General features: G+C 42.6%; 1 protein-coding gene across 3 annotated transcripts in view; it reads left to right on the top strand.

The window, feature by feature from the left end:
• Window positions 1-24,110, top strand: part of LOC122809234 (probable E3 ubiquitin-protein ligase MID2) — a 367,361-nt gene that overhangs the window by 165,218 nt on the left and 178,033 nt on the right. For all 3 annotated transcript variants that reach the window (XM_044080546.1, XM_044080545.1, XM_044080547.1), the window contains exon 2: window positions 5,430-6,305. In XM_044080546.1, the coding sequence (XP_043936481.1) occupies window positions 5,430-6,305 (876 nt within the window). The remainder of the gene's footprint in view (window positions 1-5,429; window positions 6,306-24,110) is intronic.

Genomic DNA, 24,110 nt, shown 5'->3' with positions numbered 1-24,110 from the left:
CGCTCCATAGCTTGCAGATCAGGCTCGTCAGGCTAATGGGACAGTAATTCCCGAGGTCCGTGGTGGCTCCCCTTTTGTGGAGTGGAATAACTGTTGCTGTGTGCCATTCAGTGGGCACAAAGCCTGAGGTGAGGTTATGATTGAACTTGGCACTTAGGTGGGGTGCCAGTTCATTCTGTAGTTCATGTAGAACGCAGCCTGAGATGTTGTCAGATCCAATGGATGCTGTGTTCTTGGCTTTGGAGAGTGTGTTTTTTACTTGTGCAACCGTGATTACAGGAACTTTGCATTCTTCCGATATAGAGATGGGCCCTTTAGGGGATGAGAGAGGGGTAAAGTTAGCACTGAACCTATCTGCCAGGATGTTGGCAATATCAGTTGGTTCTGTATATTTAGTGCCATTGTGCTGTAACTCAGAGCAGATCTGAGTGTTGCCATTGAGATTCTTGACATAGCTATAGAATGCGTTGTGGCTGTCTTTAGAATCAGTGGTGATTTTGTTTTCGTAACAAGCTTTGGAGGATTTTATGAGGGATCTCAGCTTCTTACTGAGGCTGACCATGGAGTTCCTCCAGTCATGGGATTTTACTCTTTTTTGCAACAGTTTTTTTTCTTCTGTTGTAGAGTTTGTTTATAGCAGGGGACCACCAGATTGGCTTCCTTTTTTTGAAGGATAGCATCATGGTTCTGTTAGGGATTGCATGATCCATTCACTCGTGCAAGTGCTTATAAAGTGCAATTGTATAGGATTCAGCAGTCATACCTCTATTGTCCGTCAGCATGGGTGTTGTGAAGTTTGCCACTTCTGTCTTAAGAAGCGTGAAATTGGCTTTGGATTAATTTTTTTATGGTGGTTTCACTAATGGGGGGTGGGATGTGGATACCTAGGGTGATTTGCTTATGGTCGGATCTGACCAACGAGGAATTGACCTCTGGTGTTGAACACCAGTTGCCCATGTTGGTAATGACCAGGTCTAGGATATTGCTGCCCCTGGTGGGGGGTGTGTAGATAAGTTGATCCAAGGCATTGGAATTTATCAATTCCAGAAAACGTTGAGCACAAGAGTTGATACGTGAGTAGTTTTCCCAGTTAATGGTAGGGTAGTTGAAATCACCCATTATTAGGGTGTTAGGTTGTACCCTAATACTTTCCAGTGTATCAAGAAATGAGGAGTGGGAATCCTAGGGCATGGTGGGGGATCTGTAGCAAGCTACAATTTGCATTGCGGTCTTGCCCAGAGTTAGTTGCACTTGGATAATCTCAGATGCATTATGCTGAACAACTAGCCTGGAGGTGTGTATATCCTTAATGAATATGGACACGCCTCCACCTTTAGTGCTTTGGTCCAAGTTAGGTGGCTTAAAGGTGTGGCATGAATTATAGCCTAGTAATGCAGGGGTACTCTCTGGAGCCTTGAACCAGGTCTGTGTCACTGCACAGATGTCAATGTTCTCCATTTTAAGGAGTGCCTCGAGTGAGTGCATTTTGAGGTTTAAACTTCTAGCATTAAGTAGCATCACCCTCAGATTTTGCTTGCCTGTACCTGTTACAGTGGTGAATTTGTCATTTGAATCTTGCATAAAAAAGGCACTGTAGGGGTGGCAAGAGCCTTTGCCAGTATCCGGAATCCCAAGGGCAACAGGTGCAGGCCATCTCTGGCAAAGCATCGTGGTTTGTCGATCATGTCATCCCAGGCAGACAGATACTGGATCCCCTTAGAATGACACCAGAAGCTTAGCCAATTGTTGAAGTCAATCATTTTGTCCTTGTACTGTGGTATCATTCTGTGTGATGGCAGGATGTTACTCAGGGCTAAGGTCATATCTGCCTGGGCAACAAGATCAGAAAGCTCCTCCATGTATCTTTTCATGTAGTCCAGGGAGGTACCTCTCAGGTCATTCACACCAACATGGACAATGACAGTCATATTTGTACTTGCTGTGGAGTGACCTGAGTGCATGCATTATGTGGCAGATCCAGGCACCTGACAGGCAGCTGACAGTAACTTTCTCTTTGTTTAGCCTGCTGAGTGGAACATCAGTGTGCCTGACTATAGAGTCACCTATGACTAGAGTGTTGGGTATGTTGTTATGCCTTATGGGCTGTGGTTGAGTGGCACACTGAGTTTGTGGGCTGTATCATTTGGGTTGTGTTGTGGGGTGGAGGTTGCTTGCGTTTCTGCTTTGGAGGTCCCTGTTGCTTGGGTAGACTTTTTTGAGAGCCTTTGCAAATGTGGGTGTGTGTTTTGTGTTTCTATGTGTGTGTTTTGGTGGTGTAGGTTTTGAGGGACTATGTGATGAGTGTGGTGTGGTGCAAGTGTTTACCATCTCATCTTGACTGTTTAGTCCAGTTTTGGGTGAAGAGAGCTTTGCTTCCAGTTTGGTTATATAAGTGCATCTCTCACAGGTTGTAGTGTTGGGTGGTAGGAGGAGAGGGTTATCTGTGTACATGAGGCTATTGCTGCATTGCCCCAAGATGCCCAGATTCATCAGGTAGACAGGAGAAAACACTGGGAGCTGACCCTTATACATGCCTGGGTAAGTGCTTATGTATTAAGTACTAAAAACTGTTTTCCTCTAGACAAGTGAGGAAAGTTGAGTGCTGTAGTAATTTGTAGCTTATTTAGTGCTTACAATGAGTTCTGAACAAGTGCTGAGCTCAAAGAAACAGATTTGAGTGCTGAAGCTAGAAATCTGGCTAGTTCTAAGAAACAAAATTAAGCTAGAAGGCTTCCCTCCACACAGAAAGGCTTGGGGGCTCAGAAACTTACAAACAGTCCTGGATACAGCAAATCTGTATCTGGACTAGACAACTTATAGGAAAGGCAGGAAACAAGCTTAGAATTTTTTTTTCACAATTAGGCTTGCACATACACATTAGATGTAATGTAATCTGATCTGCATGCATAGAATGCATGATATCATGAGCTAAGTAAGAAAGCTTTACTTCTTAAATTTCAGACTGACATTTTTCCACCCAGCACACTACACAGTATAGTTTCCTGACCTCACTGTAACTGTATCACAAAAGTCTACTTATTTACAGTAACAAATGTAAAGTTTAACTGTCAGATACTTCCAAACATTAAAATAACATTCAATGCCAATGAGAGAGAAAACAGTACTTTAACATTAAACTCTACAGGAAACATAACTTGTAACCATTTAAAAACCTTGTGCCATAAAACATACAAGCATATAACTGTCAGAGAGACCCAATTTATGTTGAAAGCCGGCAAACAGTTTTTTGTTCACACATGTACCAATATATATTCTGAAACAATCAGAAGTTATAAATGTTAAAGAAACTAGTTAATATATACTAAATCATAGATATGGCCTGTTATCCCATGTATCCAAAACAGTTTTGATAAATGAATTTAAGCAGTGACTATGCCTGAGTAATAACTCAGAAGGCATTTAGCAGAGCAAAGGGCTATATATTATTTGAAATAAGGCATGTCATCTTAAGGTCATAAAAGCAAAGATAGCTTACTGTTCAATTATATCACTCAATAAACTAATAATATTATACTAATATACTAAAAGCATAAACAGTTATTTAATTTGTATATGAACAAAAAAAATGTTTAGAAATGAAAAAGCAAAAAAGAGAAAGAAAAGCAATAAGAAAAAATATTGTCATGACATACCTTACTTGAAAATTTAGCAAGTATAAAACAAATTAAAGTCCAGTTGTAGTAGATGCTTTGAGAGATTTAGTGGGAACAGCAATCTTTGACTCAGTTGTTTGTTTTTTCTTTTTAACATCAGTCCAAGAAGATTTATCAGTAACTCTCTTCAGAGATGCAGATGCCCATTCCATATCTTCGGATAAGGAAATAATGTTATTGTTTTTAATAAAGGCAGTGGTTTCCTCTAGGGCATTAAATGATCTCATTTCATTCTGATATAGAATTTTTATTCTGGCAGGAAAGACAAGCTGAGTTTTGACGTTATTCTGCTTTAACAGTTTTATTAATGGGCAAGCTTTTTTCCTCTGTTCCAAAACCCTGGTAGAATAGTCATTATTAAACCTAATTGGGTTTTAATTAAATGTTAATGGACTTTTCCTCCAGGCAGATTTTTAGGACCAACTCCTTGTCCAAATAAGATAGAAACTTTATGGCTATTGATCTGGGAGGAGTAGAGGAGGATGTTGACACTGGCTTTCCTAAAACTCTATGAGCCCTTTCAATACCAAATGACAGACCCTCCTTTAAATCTAAAATATCTGGAATCCAGGTATTCAGGAAATAAATGATATTTTCTCCTTCAGCTCTCTCAGGGATGCCAAAAATCCTTATATTTGACCGTCTCTCCCTGTTTTCCAGGTCATCCACTTTATTGAGAAGCCAAATGTTTTGTTTGATGAGAAAACCTTTCTGGCTTTCTTCTTCCTTCAGTCTTCCATCAAGATCATTCAGGGATGCTTCTAAGTGTGTTATTCTAGATTGATGCTGCTGTATAAGTTCCTTGAGAGAATCTGTTTATTTCTGACAATTTTCCTTGAGGTTTTGTAAATTCTCCTTAAAATCATCGAATTTTAGTGAGAGTTCTTTTAGAGCAGATGTCATAAGCTGCATTTCTTTTTTAAAGCCATGTCAGAATGAGAAGTCTTCGAAGTGCTCATCTCCACAAATGATATATTCTTTATAATTTGGCAGGAAAAAACTTTCCTAAGTTCACCAAAGTTACTAATAATATAGTTTATACTTTCATCTATCAATTCTAAGTATTTTTGCTAAAATAAAATGTTATTTCCGTTTTTTTGTACTAGTTTCATGGAGCTCTGAAAAACTGCTGCTATTAGTTGGCCATCTTGGCTCCACCCCCGCTCCCTTAAAAGTTATCCTAACATCTCTTGAGTTGTTATCAAAATGTACTCTGTTCAGTCTACTAGCCTGCCTTATCTCATCTCATGAAAATCTAAACCCTTCTCCCTTCCCACAAATCCTTGCCATTCATTCTTTAATATGAGTGTTGTTTTGAGTTACTGCCTGTTCAGGAAGTCTGCTACCAATTTTTCTACCCTTCCTGTGAACTGCCCCTTCATGTTTCTCTACTGATCATCAAACTTGTGTCTTTCACTTCGGTTCCTTTTGCATTCATGTAAGTCTTTAGTTCCTGTTGGTTTTCTAACTGCTAATCATGTAATCTGAGTATCCCAGATCCCCCCAATTATCTTGTGATGTAATCAAAGTCAAAAACTAGGCTGATGACTTCACCAATGCATTGTACATACAGTGGTCTAAAGATACATAACTTATGGTGAAAAGTATGGAAAAATATTATCCTTTGTATGAATTCTGAAAAAAAGAAAAATCAATCAACTAGGCAAATGAAGAAATAAAGCCTGTAAATGTAATAATGAATTGACTGAAATAAAATGAAATATTTATTCATTTTTTCTTCTTTTCATTTGAAAGCTTTTGAGAATGGGGCCCCCACTCAGCAAACTACGAAAGCCTAGGCACCAAAATTCCAAATTTTATGAAAAAGGTAAACAAATCTTTCTTCAGCAACAGATAACATGTCCTCTGTGTAAGAATGTCTACAAGGACCCAGTCTGCTTGCCGTGCCAACACAACTTTTGCCGTGTTTGTCTTAACTTATATACTTCTCGATTGTGTGTCAGCTCTACTACTTGCCCCGAATGTGCACAAACATACACAGAGAGAGGAGGTGTCAAGAATAACCCATTGCTGAATAACATTGCTGAGGCATACAGAGCCACCCAATCTGACTTCATCCAGCAGCCTCAGAGCCCAACAGATGAATTAAGTAATTCATTGTCACTTTGGAATACACCACTAAATAAATCCATATCAGTAGCCTTACCAAGTCGGCCTGTGTATGAACAGATTGATGATGGTGATGATGTATCTACTAGCTTGATTCTAGACATCCAAGAAAACCTGGCTATTATGCAGACATCCAGGTCAAAGAAATGGATGGGCAACTGTGGCTGGTGCAACAGTCCCGACCAAACAAACCTCACAATGAAGTGCTTAGATTGTAAGACCAGCTTTTGTGATTTACATTCAGCACAGCATTTGATGGACCATAGTGGAAATTTTAGCCATCACAACATTCAGTGGATTGAAGAAGAGGAAGAGGAAGAAAATGAATCTCAGAGTGAAGGATCCACAGAGAAAGAAGCACGTTGCCAGAAACATAGTCACAAAATCTTGAGCCATCTCTGCTGTACTGAGTGGCTTTTTATTTGTGAGGAATGTCTTGTAGAGGAAATACACAATAAACATGTGCTTAAGCCACTCACTGAGATTGCTGAAAGATGGAGGGTATGTTTTTTAAAAATTTCTTCTTTGTGAGCTATGAACAATATTTACTTTTATTTTTTGTCTTTATCTATACCTTACTTATACCCCTCTCCCCCATCGGTTTCTTTCTATCCCACTCCTCACTTTAATTGAGGGCTACTAATGCAAAAATGGCTACTTAGCTACTGCTCAGTTTTAGGACAGATCACAGTAATTTGATTTTGTGGAGTTCTGTCATATCCAAAAGTATAACTAATGCACTCCTTAACTAAAAAGGCAATAACAGTTTGAATGATTTGTCTGCAAATCACAATTCATAAAACAAAACTGAGTACTTCTTGTAAAAAAAAAAAAACTCACCCTTGCCAAAGCAAACATGCTATAGCTAATACTGTGCAGCACTTACTATATATGAGCTCAGTAATCTGTAGAAAATAGCAACGTAATGTAAAGGAGCTATTACCTTCAGCAAGTTTAGGAATTAAGTATTATAAATTGTAAATTCACGCATTCACTCAAATGTATCAATGTAATAAGAGAAAGGCTTTAAAATCTTGTCTATTCATCCAGTAGTGAACAACTTTATTCACTCTCATTTAAGGCTGAATAAAATAAAATACTTCTGTTAATAACAAGTGCAGTTGTTTGCTCATTTACAATGCAAGCCATCAGGTGGAAACTGCTACAGGAACCTGTACATATGATCATTTGAGATGTTTCAGTCAGTGATTTACACAGAGGTGAGAACATGGATGATGGATTTCTGGACGTTTGCACTGTAACTGCCAATGGGCAGAGCCTAAACATTTTTCTAGAATCAAATTATGTCCTCACATTTCAAATAAATGCTCATATCTCTGGAACTTTTGGGGATACTAAAATGTAGATGGCAAACTCTTCAGCACAAATGATTTTCATAGCAGTAGAATTATTTAGGTTCCAGATCTTAAACTCTTAAACTGAATTTTACAATTGACAGTAAACACATTCCCCAGATTCAGCAAGCCCTGCACAGTGTGCAGGAACAGTGCAGGAGCTCCAGGAGGCAATATGTCCACCGTGCGATCCGGGAATAAGCTGCAGGGACGTGTACGATCGCTCTTGCTCTATTCCGGCATGGACACAGCTCCTGTATGCAAATTACCCCATTTGCAGGTGAAAACCATGCAAATGAAATGAATTTGCTATCCAGGAAGCTGGCAGCCGGCCATGCAGGACTAGTGTAATCTGCAAAAATGTACTCTGTTAGAAACCGAGTACATTTCTGCAAACTACAAAACGGAGCCATGACAGCTCCAAATAAAGGGTGTATATCAAGTGTAAAGCATGCCAATGGCCAAATATATGGCCATTGGCATGGAAAACAGTTAAAAAAGATAACTTTTATTTTTTTTTAGCTGATTTCGGCTGTTTAACCGTAGGGCAGCGTTGCGCAAATGGGATCAGGCCAAAAATATAAAAAAATAACCTGAAATAAGCATTCTAACCAAAATCACTATTTTACCATTATACTCAATGGCAGGCAGAAGACAACATGGCCAGTGAATAGTGATTGCTAAGAGCGGAGGCTCAGTGTGCGACCTGTAACTATGCATTAGCAGGCAATCACATACAAATGAGGGGGATAATACTGAATCCCAGATTTCCCCTCAATGTTAGTCAGCACCCAACAGTGTAAGCGCAGGAATAGCTTGGTTCAAGCCTAAGAGTAAGCTGACATGGGGGGGGGTGTGTGTGTCAGGCATACTGTAAGCGGATTTTAGCCTTGTGGCTTGGGTTTGCCTATAGCTTAGCAGAGCTAAGCAAGGGGGTGTGTCTGAGGCTGCCTAGCACTCTTTACATTGCCTAAGTGGGTGTGTACGCCACGCACTGGGTTTTAAAGGAAAAAAAGTAAACCCGGAAATAGCAGGTCTGTGCACATTTGAGCACTCTGTTTGTGCGGCACGCCCCAGGGCTTAAACAGGAAGGCAATGGGAAGGGAAAACAGCAGTAGGAAAGTAATTAAGGAAAACTAGCATAGCTGGCAGTTGAAATGTATCAGAATCAGCCAATTACACAGGCAGCAGCCCAGCCCAGAACACTACTATAAACTATGCAAACACTTTTCCCTCTGGTTTTTACCACATACTCTGCACCACCGGTGTATACAAGTGGGGAAGTTTTAACAAACAAAAACAACAAAATGATAAGGGCTGCAACAGCTATCATACATCAGCATTTAGAAGAGGCTGAAGGTGGTGCGGATGAGAATGCTATCAACCAACCCACAGTGAGGAGATGGAGAAGAGTGTACAGGCCCAGGATAACCTACCAGGGGCTACATGAGCTGGAGATAGTGGAGCACTACAGGGTGAACAGGGACCTTATACAGCAAATTGTTGAGCTGTGCCGGCCACGCCTGACACACAGAACTGACAGAGGGGAACCCATCCCAGTGGATACCAAGGTATGTGTAGGCCTAAGAATACTAGCCACAGGTACCTTCTAAATGCCAACTGAGGTTATCATGGGGATCTCACAGGCATCAGCATCCAGGGTACTCCACCAGTTCCTGGATGCCATGTCAGCACATGCCGGTGAGCACATATATTTCTAAACAACAGTGAGGCATTGGCCAGCAATATGTGTCTCTTCCACTAAATAGCAGAATACCCTGAGGTAGTGGGTGCTATCGAGTGCATGCACATACATATCAAAGCACCACCTGGTGAGCGGGGTAGGGTCTACATCAACTGCAAGGGCTTCCTCTCCATCAACTGCCAGGTCATGTGCAATGCCCAGGGCATTATAATGAATGCGTGTGCTGGCTGCCCTGGAAGCTATCACGATTCCCACATCTGGCATCTGACGCAGCTGTATCAGAGATTTGCCAATGGGGACATCCCTTACAGTCACTTAGTGGGGGATGCTGGTTATGCACTGGAGCAGTGGCTGGTGACCCCCATCAGAAATGCACAAACACCAGAACAAGAACTCCATAATGAGGCACACGCACAGACCAGAATCATAATAGAACATTTGTTTGGGATGCTCAAGTCATGGTTCCGGTGCCTGGACACAGGCTTGCAGTACTCACCAGCTACATGTACTCAAATTGTCATCATATGTGCCATGCTACACAATATGATCCTGTGGAAACAGATGCAGCAGGAGCAGCACGGGGCAGGGCCACACAGCTCCCCATCATTGCCAAAGCCTGCATAAGCACAGAGTGACTCAGAGGAGGAACAACCTGAACCTGTCCCAGTAGGCAGAAGGTGGCGTGCCCAGTATGCCCTGGCCTTGGCAAAGAGGCAACACATAGCACATGCACTGACACAGTAGGGACCCAGGGAATGACACCTCTCTCTGCATCGCACATACAGTAAAAGGGATGCCAAACATGACACTGCCTGTGCTCAACCATGTATAGGGAGTGTACTATGTGCATCCAACATAGGCAGCCCTCCAGCACCATCCTTAGTACTGGCACAGCCACAAGGTAAGTCACTCTTCTTACCAATTGCCGAATGGAGTAGTATGCGTTGTTACTTGTATCTATGGTATGGATGTGACCATGCAAGGGAATCGGGTGGCTAAATGGGATGCCAGAAGATAGTAGAACCTATAATGGCAGCATGAGATCTGTAACAAATACTGGTGTCACCATAGTAGCCAGTACTACGCATTGTGACAAAAGCCACTGCATGAAATGTGCTGGGCCACATGTGTCCATATGACACACAAATGCCAGTCAGGGAGGCTCACATACCCAACAACAGTCTCAGCCAGCAGGGCAGGTGTAGAGAAACACAAACAAAGGCTGTGCTAAGGCCTCTGAATAATGGCTATGGGTACCCACCAGGCGTACACAGAGAGACTACATCAGGTCAGGCAGTGGGATGTTAGTTCTGTAGGGTAAGATGTCAGAAACTGATATGTAGGTCAATCAAACCTAAGACCTGTAGTACACTGATATGCCTCTAGTCAGCATGATAGGTTAGAACACAGGATGAAATGGAATACCTGACATAACAGTACAGTCATAGCAAATGTGTACAAGTGTCAATCCTATGTAGAAATGTAGAAACAATAAGGTTTGCCCCCCAATCCTATGTAGAAATGTAATAACAGTCAGGTGTGCCCCCAATCCTATGTAGAAATGTAGTAACAGTCAGGTGTGCCCCCCCCATGCCTATGCAGACACATAATAACAGTCAGGTGTGCACCACCCCAATCCTATGTAGAAATGTAGTAACATGTATGTGTAGGTATAATACCAGTGGAACACAGATTACCTGAGGTGGCCAAGGTAGAAGGATAGAGTGTAGGATTTCTACAATATGCAGGTATGCGCGTGTTAGATTGGTGTGTGTTTCATATTGTCTGAGAGTGGTCAGTATGTATGCATGATGAAGTTTGTCCTGGTGGCCATTGCCCAGTACTGCCGATGATAGGGCCAAGTCCTCACAACTGCAGTGCCAAACACAATGCTCCCCAGTATAACACATTCTAGCAGTAAGCCATTGTAAATGTATGGAGGTGATATGTGTCACCATCTGAAAGATGGACATGGCATGACTGTTGGGCCAGATATACAAGCAGTACACAGGTGAAAGTACCCCAGACAGACAGTGTATAATGTGTAACCATTAAATGGACACACCATTGGAATTGTGCATACAAATTTGCAACACATTATCCTGGCTTGTAGTAGGGAATACCGATGTCTTCTGGCCAAACACCCGCAGATCACAAAGGTCATAGGAGTGATATAGTGAGAAACAGCTAATGTCCCTGCACAAACATGCAAAAGTGGAATTCCCTATGCATATCTGTGAGTTAGATGCAAGTAGTGTCCATAGCACAGCTGATGTCCCTGCACAAACATGCATAAGTGAAATGCCCTATGCATATCTGTGAGTCAGATGCAAGTAATTTCCATAGCACACATGCACCCAGCTCAGCCAACCAGCACCCACAGGTACCTCTCTGGTCTTATCCCTGCTGTTGTGAATGGGTACAATATGACCCCCACCTGTGTATGGCAATAGTGAAAGAATGCAGCATGCAGTGCATCCCATGCAGGTGTTTCCCTAGCTGTAAGCAGCACCCTGTCAGCATCCACACCACTTGGTCAAAACTGACAAAAAGTATTGGCATGAACACCTAGCACACCTACCCTGTCACCACATGGGAATATACTGTATGGCAGTCTGGGACTGTAAGACTGACAGAATGCAACTGGCTGCTACAGCTGGCCTGCATCACTACCAAATGGGCCTACAGTCCTCTGCCAAAGGCCTGTGTCTCACCTGTACTGCTAATGTATATTATGTCATGGACTCCCAAATAACATAACACAGTCCACAGAACCAATATGCAAGGCCATATGGACAAACCACAGTAACATGTCTACCATGTCCAACTGCATGAACTCTGGACCAACACCAATACACTGCTGTGATGAGGTGATAACTATAGGGAAAGTATCAGAGAATGTATGCATAATGTATGGAAGAGTATAGAATAATAGAGGGGGTAGTGGGAGCATGGGCAGCATGGAATGTGAGAAGTCCAAAATACAGCCATGTGCACATACTATCCCTGATTGCAAACACAAGAATGGGCAGCTACACACCTGCTTGTAAACCACAATAGGGATAATGTTCTGACTTATGACCCCTGCCTCTGGGTAACCTATGTGAATCTGTACAGCTGTGACTGTGAGGTATTACCACAGCAACATAAGGCCATACTTTCACGTCGATGAATGTACAAATATGGGATCCTCTGCCACCACTGTACCAAGGTGCTGAACCAGTTACACAGACCCAGCAGCTAATGTCTGCAGCTCCCCCTCCAGAATGGCATTAGTTTTCAGGAATATGTAGGCATTTGACCACAATACTGGACACAGCTGCATTCACCCTGTGTTCCCCAGGACATCAATGCAAGCAGAAATGTCTACTGACAGTACTTGATGACATATAACATCACAGTGTATAACAGTACACGTCTGAATATCTCTGATAACACCAGGACCATGTAGCAGAAGCAGCACAGACACAACTACCTACAGTACTCCCTATCCCTTCCACAGTTTGACCTCATATTGTCAACTGATCTACAGATATCCTGCAGAAACAGTTTGTTAGCTGTAGGTGTAGAACACAAAAGTCTGCACCGGAGTACAATCTACCTGGAATGGATCCACACATTCAATAAGGAAGGTCATACTGGGCATGCTCACATACTTAAAGAAATGAAGCCCGTGTCTGGTAACCACAGTGGACCATACATATCTGACAGTTGTAGATGTTAGTGCATACACTCCTCAGTATGCACCAGTCATGTTTTGTACACGCATTGGATAGGAATACACACATATATCCAAGGACAACGCACTATAATATGCCAAAAGTACACATACATAGATGTGAGGAAGAGAGTGACAGTGACAAAGAGCCTTCCATCATGAGGCCTATCCCACCCAGCACACAGCCAAATGACTACAACCAGATGATGTGTAAATGTCACTCACAGCAGAAATTAGCCTCTGGAATACCTCAGCATTATAGCCTCTGTGGTGCTAGTGCTAACTGTGCAACATGACTGTACAAGGCAGTAGTTATCTAGCAGTTGTATACACGTACCTGCGGAATATAAACCTGTGTGTGCCTGTGTGTGGTGTGTCTACCTCTAGATGAATGGGTTATGGCCCATGCACACACACTGCCCTCCCACTTGCCCTACTATGGCAAACCTGCTGATGTCAGTCACTTTGTAATACATCTTTGGAGAAGAGACAGCCCAGTAATGTCTGTGTCACGTCCTATAACTGCATAATGCTGTAGTGTGATAAACTAGTTAGGTAGGAGTTCTAATCCCAGACATAGCAACTGTGTGTCTGTGTTTGTCATTCGTATCCTGTGTGGAGGTGGCTGTGAGTGTGTAACAACTGGACTCATTGTGGAGTGGGTTTTGCAAATTTCTTATATGGTGGGTCTATTATATGTCACAATGTCCACCTTACAATAATAACAGATGTCAAATAGCGGAGAGGCTGGGGTGCCAATCCATATCCCTACATGTGACATCAAGGCCTGGTGAACAAATTAAGCAACCCTTGTATTACACAGAGAACACTCTCAACCCATGTGTCATACACAAACACACTTGCCTAGGCAACAACCACTTTGTTGGTAGTACCCTGCATATTGCCCACAGATAGTAACCATGATGTGATTGCCGTGGACTACAGAGGGCATGGCACCCTGTCCCATCACTACAATAGGCACATAATTGCAGACTGTGCACCTTCACTATGTTGCCCACTGGATGCCTGCAACAACTGTGGTGCCCTCAAATGTGACCCACAAAGAACATACCATGGCTTAAGCACATGCCTTGTATGGACAGATGGCACTGACACCAGGGAATACCTGTATAATGCTATCAATGTAGGTACAGGGTCAACCTGGTGTCCATTACCAGTTGCCGCCACATGAGGCCAGGACTGGCACATCTGATGATAACAATCTGTGTACACAACATGGGCCAGACACCCCAGGTTCAGTTTCACATATTACTGAACATGCATGTGGGATGTGTGCACATCCCAGACACCATCCATGTCATGGACTATAGAACACATACATGGCAAGCATTGCACAGCACTGGCCACAAACAATAGTAACCCAGGTGATTGGATGGTGAATACAATACCCACCTGTGTGGGCCAGTCCAGACACTACACCCCTGAGCTTCACTGCAGTCCATTGTCATGTGGCCTGATACCAAGGTATACCCTTCACCTAGTGTTGTACAACCTTCTGACACAGTCTACCACTACACACCTGTGAAGCAATGCAGCCATGCATGTCAGTACTGGCACCCTTGTCTGTGTGTGTGTGGTGTATGATGCTTTTGACCACATTCACACTCACTACAACTCCCATTGGCCTACTGAAGTATGCTGTCTGATGTCAGACACCTTTGCATACCCTTTGCCCATATATTATCTGGATAACCCCTGTGGTGCATGTGATACCTGCACATTACTATATTGTGGCAAACTAGCTAGTTGGGAAGAATATTCCTGACCATGCCAACTGTGTCAGTGTGTGTGAGTCCCTGAGAGAGTGTGGCTGTGTTAATGTTGACACCTGTTCCTGTGGACAGGCACGTGTACTACACCTACCTTATCACTACTATATCACTGTTGCAGATGTCACTCACCATCAGATATACCTTTGGACAGCTCCCCAACATGTAAGTTATGTGGCGTATGCAATAACTGCATAGGCATGTGGTAGCAATACATAGTCAATCAGGGTTTTGAAACCCTGTACCGGTAAGTGTGTGACACAAATATGCTTAGGTTTTACTCTCCCACCCCCTCCCTGACTTACTTTGTCTCTGTCTGTCTCACTCCCTCTCTGGTGGATGTGGAGAAGTACACCTGCTTTGCTTAGGCAGCAGCTTGTGTTTTGTAAGTGATGATCAGCTGATGGCCTCTGCATGAATTGCAGTCCCCCTCTAGCTGATTGCATGTGGAACAGCTGTGGTAACATTCCCATAGCCAATTGCATGGAAACACACTCCAATATCTAGGAACATCATGTGGGTGTTGGGCATTTTCATTCACTGTGAGCAGGATCTCAATTTGGTGTTTGGCAAACAGCATCACAGGTGGCATTAGGATTTACCTCTAACAGCATACTCATTGGAAACAGGCCAACATACAGGAGGGGATGTGCCAGACATGACTACTACAAAATGTTAGTGTTGCTCTTCTGCATTTGGAGTAATGTCGGTTTAACAGGGTGTGTGTGGATACAGCTGATCTACATGATTTAATACCTGTCATTACAGTATTATGTGTTTGAGGAAACTCCCATCTATAGGGCTATCTGCAGACTGGGCCATGTGTGGAGCCTTATGTTTCTTGTGTTACTCACAGAACAGCTATCTTAGAACTATAGAAGCATAGTCTGAGGACTGCAGTCGGTACATGGTGACAGCCATAAGAGTTATTGACTTCATATCCCTCATAGGACATATGTCACAACAAACAAACACTAAATGTATGAGGTTATCACAGTAACATGCCAATATTGGCCCAGTGTTTGTAGCTCCAGCCACAAGTCTGTCAACCTTTGTACATATGTCAGGCAGTAAGAGGTGCATATGTTCTATACACCATTATTTATTGACATCATAACTGATAACAAGCCAGTCAGATATCAGACTGCTAGATATGTTATGTATAGAAGGGGTTATGTCTGAGGACATAACCTGGGCATTCTGCAGTTGTGTGTACAGTACAGGGGTCTATGTACTTATGGTGATTGTCGACAGTATGTGTATTGCACATACGTACCTTGGGCTGTGCACAGACTGTGGTAGATGTCATTGTTCTTGGTCCTGTTCTAGCTGATGTTACATGCTGCTCCATTGTATGGTAACCTATTGACTCACATGTCTGTAGGGCCAGACACACACGTGTAAATATATATATATAAACTCAAATATATGCATATACACAGCAATATATGTCTACACATATACAGATATATAGATATATATGCACATATAGTTATGGATATCTGCATATATATCAACATAAATAAGTATATCTGATTAGATATGTATGCACATATAGTTATAAATATCTACATATATATCAACATAAATAGGTATATCTGTACACATAGGATGTGTGTGTGTGTGTGTATGTATATATATATATATATATATATATATATATATATATATATATATATATATATATATATATATGTATATACAGAGAGATCTACAAATGGCCATATATATATGATGCACTATACAGATGTGTAGACATACATATGTATGAATATATATGCGTATGCACATGTAGACATATATCGACATATGTTCATAGGTTCATAGGTTGGTACTAGGCTATCGGCCCTAGGGCCTATACAAGCCTAGCCATATCAATTCCCTGGCTATTTCTTCCCAGAATATATACTTCTCTGGTCCCCTGTCTAGCAGGGTGACTGACATGATCCCCAGGGTGAATTTCCTATCTCCCATCTAATCGTCAAGGTTCCATTTGAAGAGGGCTAAAGAGGCACTCAGCTTGATATGTATGGGTAGTCTATTCCGGGGTATGGGGAGTCTCTGGGTCAGGAACCTATCCCTCCAGCATGTTTTGTTCATTGTGATGACCAGATTTAGATCCCTGGAACATGTAGCTCTGAGGGATTGGGATTTATTCAAGTGTAGCATGTCCAACAGCACTGGGTTTGACATGGCCTTGTATGTTAAGCAGAGATCCTCCCTGAGTAGATGATATGTGACAGAGTATAGCTGGAGTTATTTTAGACAGTCAGCACAGGGCATCTGCTTTAGGCCTGTGGTTCTTTTAATGAGGTATTTCTTTGGCCTTTCCAGTTGTTGCAGATGTCTTGTGAGGTACATACCAAACGGGGCGTTGTACTCTATAATGGGTCTAATGAGGGATGAGTACAGTGGGACAATGACCTCCTTTTTTCTGGATGAAAAGCCCTTAGTGATGAAGTGTGCCACATAGAAGATTCCCTGACTGTTGTGGCTATTTGGTTATCGAAAGTGAGGCCACTGTCCACCTGTGCCATTAATTCCCTTATCACACTTTCGGTGTTTAGTGTACTGCCACTTATTTGGTAATTCATGGGTACATGGTTTTTCCCAAAGGGGATAACTATACATTTCTTGGCATTGGTCCTGTTCTAGCTGATGTTACATGCTGCTCCATTGTATGGTACCCTATTGGCTCACATGTCTGTAGGGCCAGACACACACGTGTCCCATACCACAGACGGGCATCATACCACACTGTGTCATGACCCAGTGTATGTAGAGTTAGAGTGTGAGTGGCACATATGAGGATGGTGTTTATCAGACAGTCTATATAGTGTCATATTAAGCTTCCATACCATATGTGGCTGTGGCTGTGTTCACACTGGCTGTGGATATGCACTTTCTCACAGTATCATTTACTCTGTGCTGTGTCATGTATGTAGAGCCTGCCATATTTGCAGGTACATGTGTATTCTCCCATACTAAATGTAGTCCAGTGTTGTGGCAGTCTGCCTGTAGTTTGCACAGTGCTTTGTGACATGCCTAGCAGCTTAGTGTAATTACTCAGTGTGCTGTTATGTCCAGTTATTTGCAAGACATACTGCTGCCAGGCCACCATAACTGTTGTGTATTTCTGACAAAGCAGTGGGATTCTGTACAGATGTATGCCACTAACTACTGGGTAGTATGTGGCCATGTGACCTTTGCACCACCAGGTATTATGTATCAGGACAGACTGGCGTGTGTGAATGCAAAAACTGTGTGGGTATATGTAATCCAGTATTTACGTGATATACCCATGTACATGGCTATTAACATCCACATTGTGAGGTGTGGTCCACATGTCTCACATGAAGGGGATTTGTGTACACCTCTGGACTGAACACAGAGTGCCAGACTGTCCACATATATTGGTCATATCTGTGCTGTAGTCCACAGGATCATTAATGTGCTAACAGTGGTATTGTACTATGATGTCCTTAGGATGTCTGTCAGTAGCCAATGGCGTACATGTCAAAAGCAGATGTGACCTCCTACACACAACATGTCTGATAAGACAACCCCTGTTACAGTAGCAACAGTCTACATATATACCTGCAATACATACATGACATCCCCTTGCACAAAGAGGTTGGGACTATTGGTGCTGAGGTAGGACTCCACTCCATGTTCTGGACATATGGTAAACATATATGTGTATATATATATATATATATATATATATATATATATATATATATATATATATATATATATATATATATTAATATATTTATATAGATATATACACATATACATATCTACATACATATGTATATATATATATATATATATATATATATGTGTGTATATATATATATATATATATATATATATATATATATATATATATATATATATATAAACTCAAATATATGCATATACACAGCAATATATGTCTACACATATACAGATATATATATATATATGCACATATAGTTATGGATATCTGCATATATATCAACATAAATAAGTATATCTGATTAGATATGTATGCACATATAGTTATAAATATCTACATATATATCAACATAAATAGGTATATCTGTACACATAGGATGTGTGTGTGTGTGTATGTATATATATATATATATATATATATATATATATATATATATATATATATGTACAGAGAGATCTACAAATGGCCATATATATATGATGCATTATACAGATGTGTAGACATACATATGTATGAATATATATGCGTATGCACATGTAGACATATATCGACATAGGTTCATAGGTTGGTACTAGGCTATCGGCCCTAGGGCCTATACAAGCCTAGCCATATCAATTCCCTGGCTATTTCTTCCCAGAATATATACTTCTCTGGTCCCCTGTCTAGCAGGGTGACTGACATGATCCCCAGGGTGAATTTCCTATCTCCCATCTAATCGTCAAGGTTCCTTTTGAAGAGGGCTAAAGAGGCACTCAGCTTGATATGTATGGGTAGTCTATTCCGGGGTATGGGGAGTCTCTGGGTCAGGAACCTATCCCTCCAGCATGTTTTGTTCATTGTGATGACCAGATTTAGATCCCTGGAGCATGTAGCTCTGAGGGATTGGGATTTCTTCAAGTGTAGCATGTCCAACAGCACTGGGTTTGACATGGCCTTGTATGTTAAGCAGAGATCCTCCCTGAGTAGATGATATGTGACAGAGTATAGCTGGAGTTATTTTAGACAGTCAGCACAGGGCATCTGCTTTAGGCCTGTGGTTCTTTTAATGAGGTATTTCTTTGGCCTTTCCAGTTGTTGCAGATGTCTTGTGAGGTACATAGCAAATGGGGCGTTGTACTCTATAATGGGTCTAATGAGGGATGAGTACAGTGGGACAATGACCTCCTTTTTTCTGGATGAAAAGCCCTTAGTGATGAAGTGTGCCACATAGAAGATTCCCTGACTTTTGTGGCTATGTGGTTATCGAAAGTGAGGCCACTGTCCACCTGTGCCATTAATTCCCTTATCACACTTTCGGTGTTTAGTGTACTGCCACTTATTTGGTAATTCATGGGTACATGGTTTTTCCCAAAGGGGATAACTATACATTTCTTGGCATTGAGCTTGAGCCCATAGCTCTGGCACCAAGCATCTGTTTCTGTATATGCATGTATCCATATTGCTGTCATGTGTAAACATCACGGTTGTGTATACCTTCCCTAATGTATCTCACCGTATGTGTCTGTTATGTGTATATTTAGATATATAACAACATATGTGATGCAACAGTCATATCAATAACAAGTACTACACAATTGTGGAAGTCAAAGCAATTGTTCAATACTATTCAATATGTATAGTGACAGATAGATTGGAAAAACAACTGTCTTCACAGCTGTCATGGCATAGTGGTTAACTGTTGTGACTATAGTGTACAGAGTGCTGGGTTCAAGACCTGCAAGGGCTGTATATTTTGTTGCTGGGCAGAAAAGTAGCTGTTGGATACAGAGTATTGAAGGCAGTTTTGAGCAGCTTTAAGCCCGTTTGTGCAGGTTTGCCTGAAGCTAAGCAGTGCTAAGTTATGGTTAAACGTACAGGTGCTTACATCATGTAGGCTTTGCTTACCAGTGCACAAATGTGCTTTGCTGTTATATTGCAGCAATGCTGACAACTGCTAAGCATGCCACAGCCCTGGTAAGCAGTGCTCACATCCCAGTCTGATAACATAGCAGGGTAATGACATCTGTAATAAGTGTATGTAATACCATGTACAATACATGCATCTATGTGCTGTCATTGCAGTAGCAAGGGGTGTGACTGTCATGTCTGGGACACTCAAGTATATAAGACCTGTACAGAACTGTTATCTATGTGAATGTGTTACATACAAGGGTAGTAACCCATGTTATGTGCTGTCACACTGGCATGTAGTGAATCATGGTGGTACTACTGCTGACAGTGCTTTCCCAGGCTAGAGTAGAGTGCTAAATGTAGTACTGACAACAAGTACACCTGCAGGAATAGCTGGACTCTACTGTCATCTTCCTGGTGTGTGAGCTGTGTTACAGTATATATCCCCTACTGGATAATGATCTGACATGTGAAAAGTAACTGTAGACTACAGTCTGTGCAACACATGTCGGTGAGGGCTTCTAACATGTAATGGCATACATATTGTTGTCAGACATCTATCTGTCAACACATTCATCCTGCTGCATAGCTACTTGCCAAGCTGATGTCTGTCAGTCCCTGTACAGATGTGCAGATGGCAGGTATCCAGCTTGGGTACGTACAGGCACTCTATGCTTGACTGACACTGACATGTCTGTCCAGCTGTGTTATAACTGGCACATATAGGAGACAGCATCCTGTACATACCACATGCCACGAGTACCTCCACTACACTACCACAGTCAACAGAACATACTTGGGTACAGGTCTCTATTACAGACACTAACCATATGTTGTAATACATGTTGCATACATGTCAACTGGATCACCTCAGTGGCCATTTGCAGGAGACACCCAGAGGATAGGCTGATGCATATTACTTTCACCCTGAGGGTCACCACAGTGGAGTATGTCGATAGATTGAGTGCTGGCACATGGCAGCTGGCATAATACCACTGTACACACATCCCTTACACTACCCATCTCTCCATGAACAATAGCCAGGTACACACCTATGACCACCTGCAGCGATGCACCCCAGTACTGACACATGTGTATGTGTGCATTACTGAGGATAGCAGTGTCTGTGTGTTAGTACACATGTAGTTGGGAATACCATGATTGCCTTCACAACCACTGCAACACCCATTGCAATAGTAAGATGTGGCTGCTGCTATATTGGACATTGCATGTACCCTGTTACACTCCTCTCACTAATGGCTACATGAGCCTTGCAGTACCAGCACAACAGTGTTGTACAAATGGGTCAATAGGCATTGGATACCCATTGAGTTCTGGCAAGTATGTGTATGTGTGCATGTCTGTATATCTGTAGGATACAGCATTCCGAGGCAACATACACCTATTACAATACGCATACCCACACAGTAGTACAGATATTGTTGTTGCTGCCCATAGGTGAGGCATGACAATGCAATACCCTACTATGTCTGTGACATGTTAATTAGATGCATATCCCTGTAGTACCACTATTGGGATGTACAATTGGTTGCATCGTAGTCGTGGGCAATGTGTGATAGTGGGTATGTCAGAGTGCCTTCATGGTGTCCAGTAAGTACAATATCCACTCTGGGATGTTGGTACTGTGTACACTGTCATTACACCATGTTACACCCGGTATATGTCCCATGTACCACTGTATGGTGACCACTGTCACCATCAACCATACAGGTAACTGATACCACAATCCAGCCCAGTTATGCATGTGCTGTGTACAGCCTACCTGTAACACATTGGACACACTGACAAGTTAGTTAGCACCGATAGGCCCAGGTCTCTCGGATATGTTTCTGCCTGTTATGTGCCTGTTAATGTGTATGTGATGGTATGTCACACTATGTATTGTCCATATATAACCATTACATCCCCCATTACCATACTATACATGTCTGGGGATGTTCTGCATGTAACATGTAACCTGGAACACACCTCACCCTAAACACTGTGTGGTACGTGCAATGAAACACGTACCCCAACCACACAAGCGAGGCCTAAGTGCACGGACTGAATCAAAGCAAGGAAAAAAAACAAAAAGTCCAGCCCAAACGTGAGGTGGATAATCCAAAAGGTTTATTAGTCAAATAGTGTGGCTGACCCTAAAACAAACCAGTTTTGACTCCAAAATAGCCTTCCTCAGTAACTGAGGAAGGCTATTTTGGAGCTGGATCTGGTTTGTTTTAGGGTCAGCCACACTATTTGACTAATAAACCTGTTGGATTATCCACCTTGCTTTTGTGCTGGACTTTTTTTTTTCTTTTTTTCTCTGTGTGTGCAATGAAAGCCACACACTTCAGTAGCACTACATACCTAGGTAGGGATCTAGTCCCAGTATTGCCAAGTAAGAGTGTGCATGTATATGGATGAGTCTACATCAGGTTGCTGATTATATATGTCCCAGTGGGTCACCTGTCCATGTGGCACAGGCAATAGCTGTTATACAAACCTGTGACATGTGTTCAACTGTACCCAGGATATGTCACAGCCATGGTGTCACCACAGTGCAATACCCCTTGTGGAATATGACCGCAGACCATCCTCCTGCTGACACATGTACACCTACAACACAAATGGATAACATTATGGAGACCACAATCACTCAGTGTTATTAACAGCTATAATGCATCATGGCTGGACAGCTACACTACCCGACATATATGCATTAAACGTTACTCCTGACAACATGTTACACTGCAGTACATTGATAAACTGCAGTGCAGTCACCGTGTGCACCAGAACCATATTAGCCTGTCCCTGCATCGATGTTATGGATGACAGGGATGTGGCACAGGTATCATCATATGCACAGGGTGTGTTGTTGCTTTGCCAGAGACCGAGGGTGGGCCAAATGTTTGACACCATGTGTGTGGGTGAGGAGTATAATTAGTTGAAATGGGCATGGGGATGTGGTGTGTGTAGGTATGGGGTTGCCCTAGGTGTGTTCGTATAGTCTTTGGGTATGCATGCACACAGTTCTGCCATGTGGCTGCCTTATACAGATGTTTCTTGGACAGCTGCAGAGCATACCGGGCAGGGTGTGCAGTTCACCGCCTCTGGCCATGGGCACACGGACTGTGCCTGACAGGGCTTCCATGGGCACATCCAGGTACAGGCCTCGATGTGCTACTCTCCCCTGATGATGACTGATGTCCACTGGAACCAGGTCCCTCCTGGGACTGGCCAGGGCCATGTGCATGTGGCCTGCTGTGGTGTGGTGTGGACATTGTCCCCCTACAGTGCTGGGGCTGGTACTGCCACTATGGGAGCGCCTTGGTGTCCTAGCAAGTCCACGTCAACTGTCAGCTGTTGGTATTGCTGACCAATGTTCACGTGGCTGTCACCACACTCCCATAACATGTTCAAGCACAGACAAACCACGGTCGATGAGGCCCACCATTTCACCCAATCCATCTATCCATGACCTCAGTATAATCATGGGGGGCACCAAACAGTTCATGGAAATTGTCGCTTGTAGATGAGAGAGCAGCCCTCTGCAGCCTTAGGCCCTATCTAATGTACAGTTCTATATGTGCCTGCATCCCATGACAGTTTGAAACATGCACCTGGTGGTGCCAGTTGTGGTGCTTTGTGAGGGGCATGATGACCAGCAGCTCTACCATGAGCACCACGGTACATCTGCCTAGGTGGTGCCCTGCCGGATGGCTGGCAGGGCACCACATAGACAGATGTACCAGCGGCCCTACCACAAGCACCCTGGTACATCTGCCTAGGTGGAGCCCTGCTGGACATCTGGCTATCCTTGCTGTGACCAAACACAGTAGGCATAGACACCACACTCTTTTGTGCACTGCCAACAACTGCCAACTGTCCCTCTGCTATAGCCACTGGTGATGGAGTATGTATAGGCAATGTAACTGTGTGCGGGGTTGGGGTGGCTAAGAGAGGGATGTCAAACAATGGTGCAGTTTCGGCCCCTGACAACTCCGCCTGTGCCTCAGCAGTACTATCATCATCTTCAGTGTCTGTATGGACACCAACATCAGATTGCATGCAGGACGGACCCTGACTCATCTCACCTATTGTGGAGGAAAACAAGAAAAGCACTT

The sequence above is a fragment of the Protopterus annectens genome, chromosome 8.part0 (genome assembly GCF_019279795.1).
Source record: "Protopterus annectens isolate FY-2018-M chromosome 8.part0, PAN1.0, whole genome shotgun sequence".
In the NCBI taxonomy this organism is placed as follows: domain Eukaryota; kingdom Metazoa; phylum Chordata; order Ceratodontiformes; family Protopteridae; genus Protopterus; species Protopterus annectens.
This window is presented reverse-complemented; position numbering and strand designations above follow the sequence as displayed.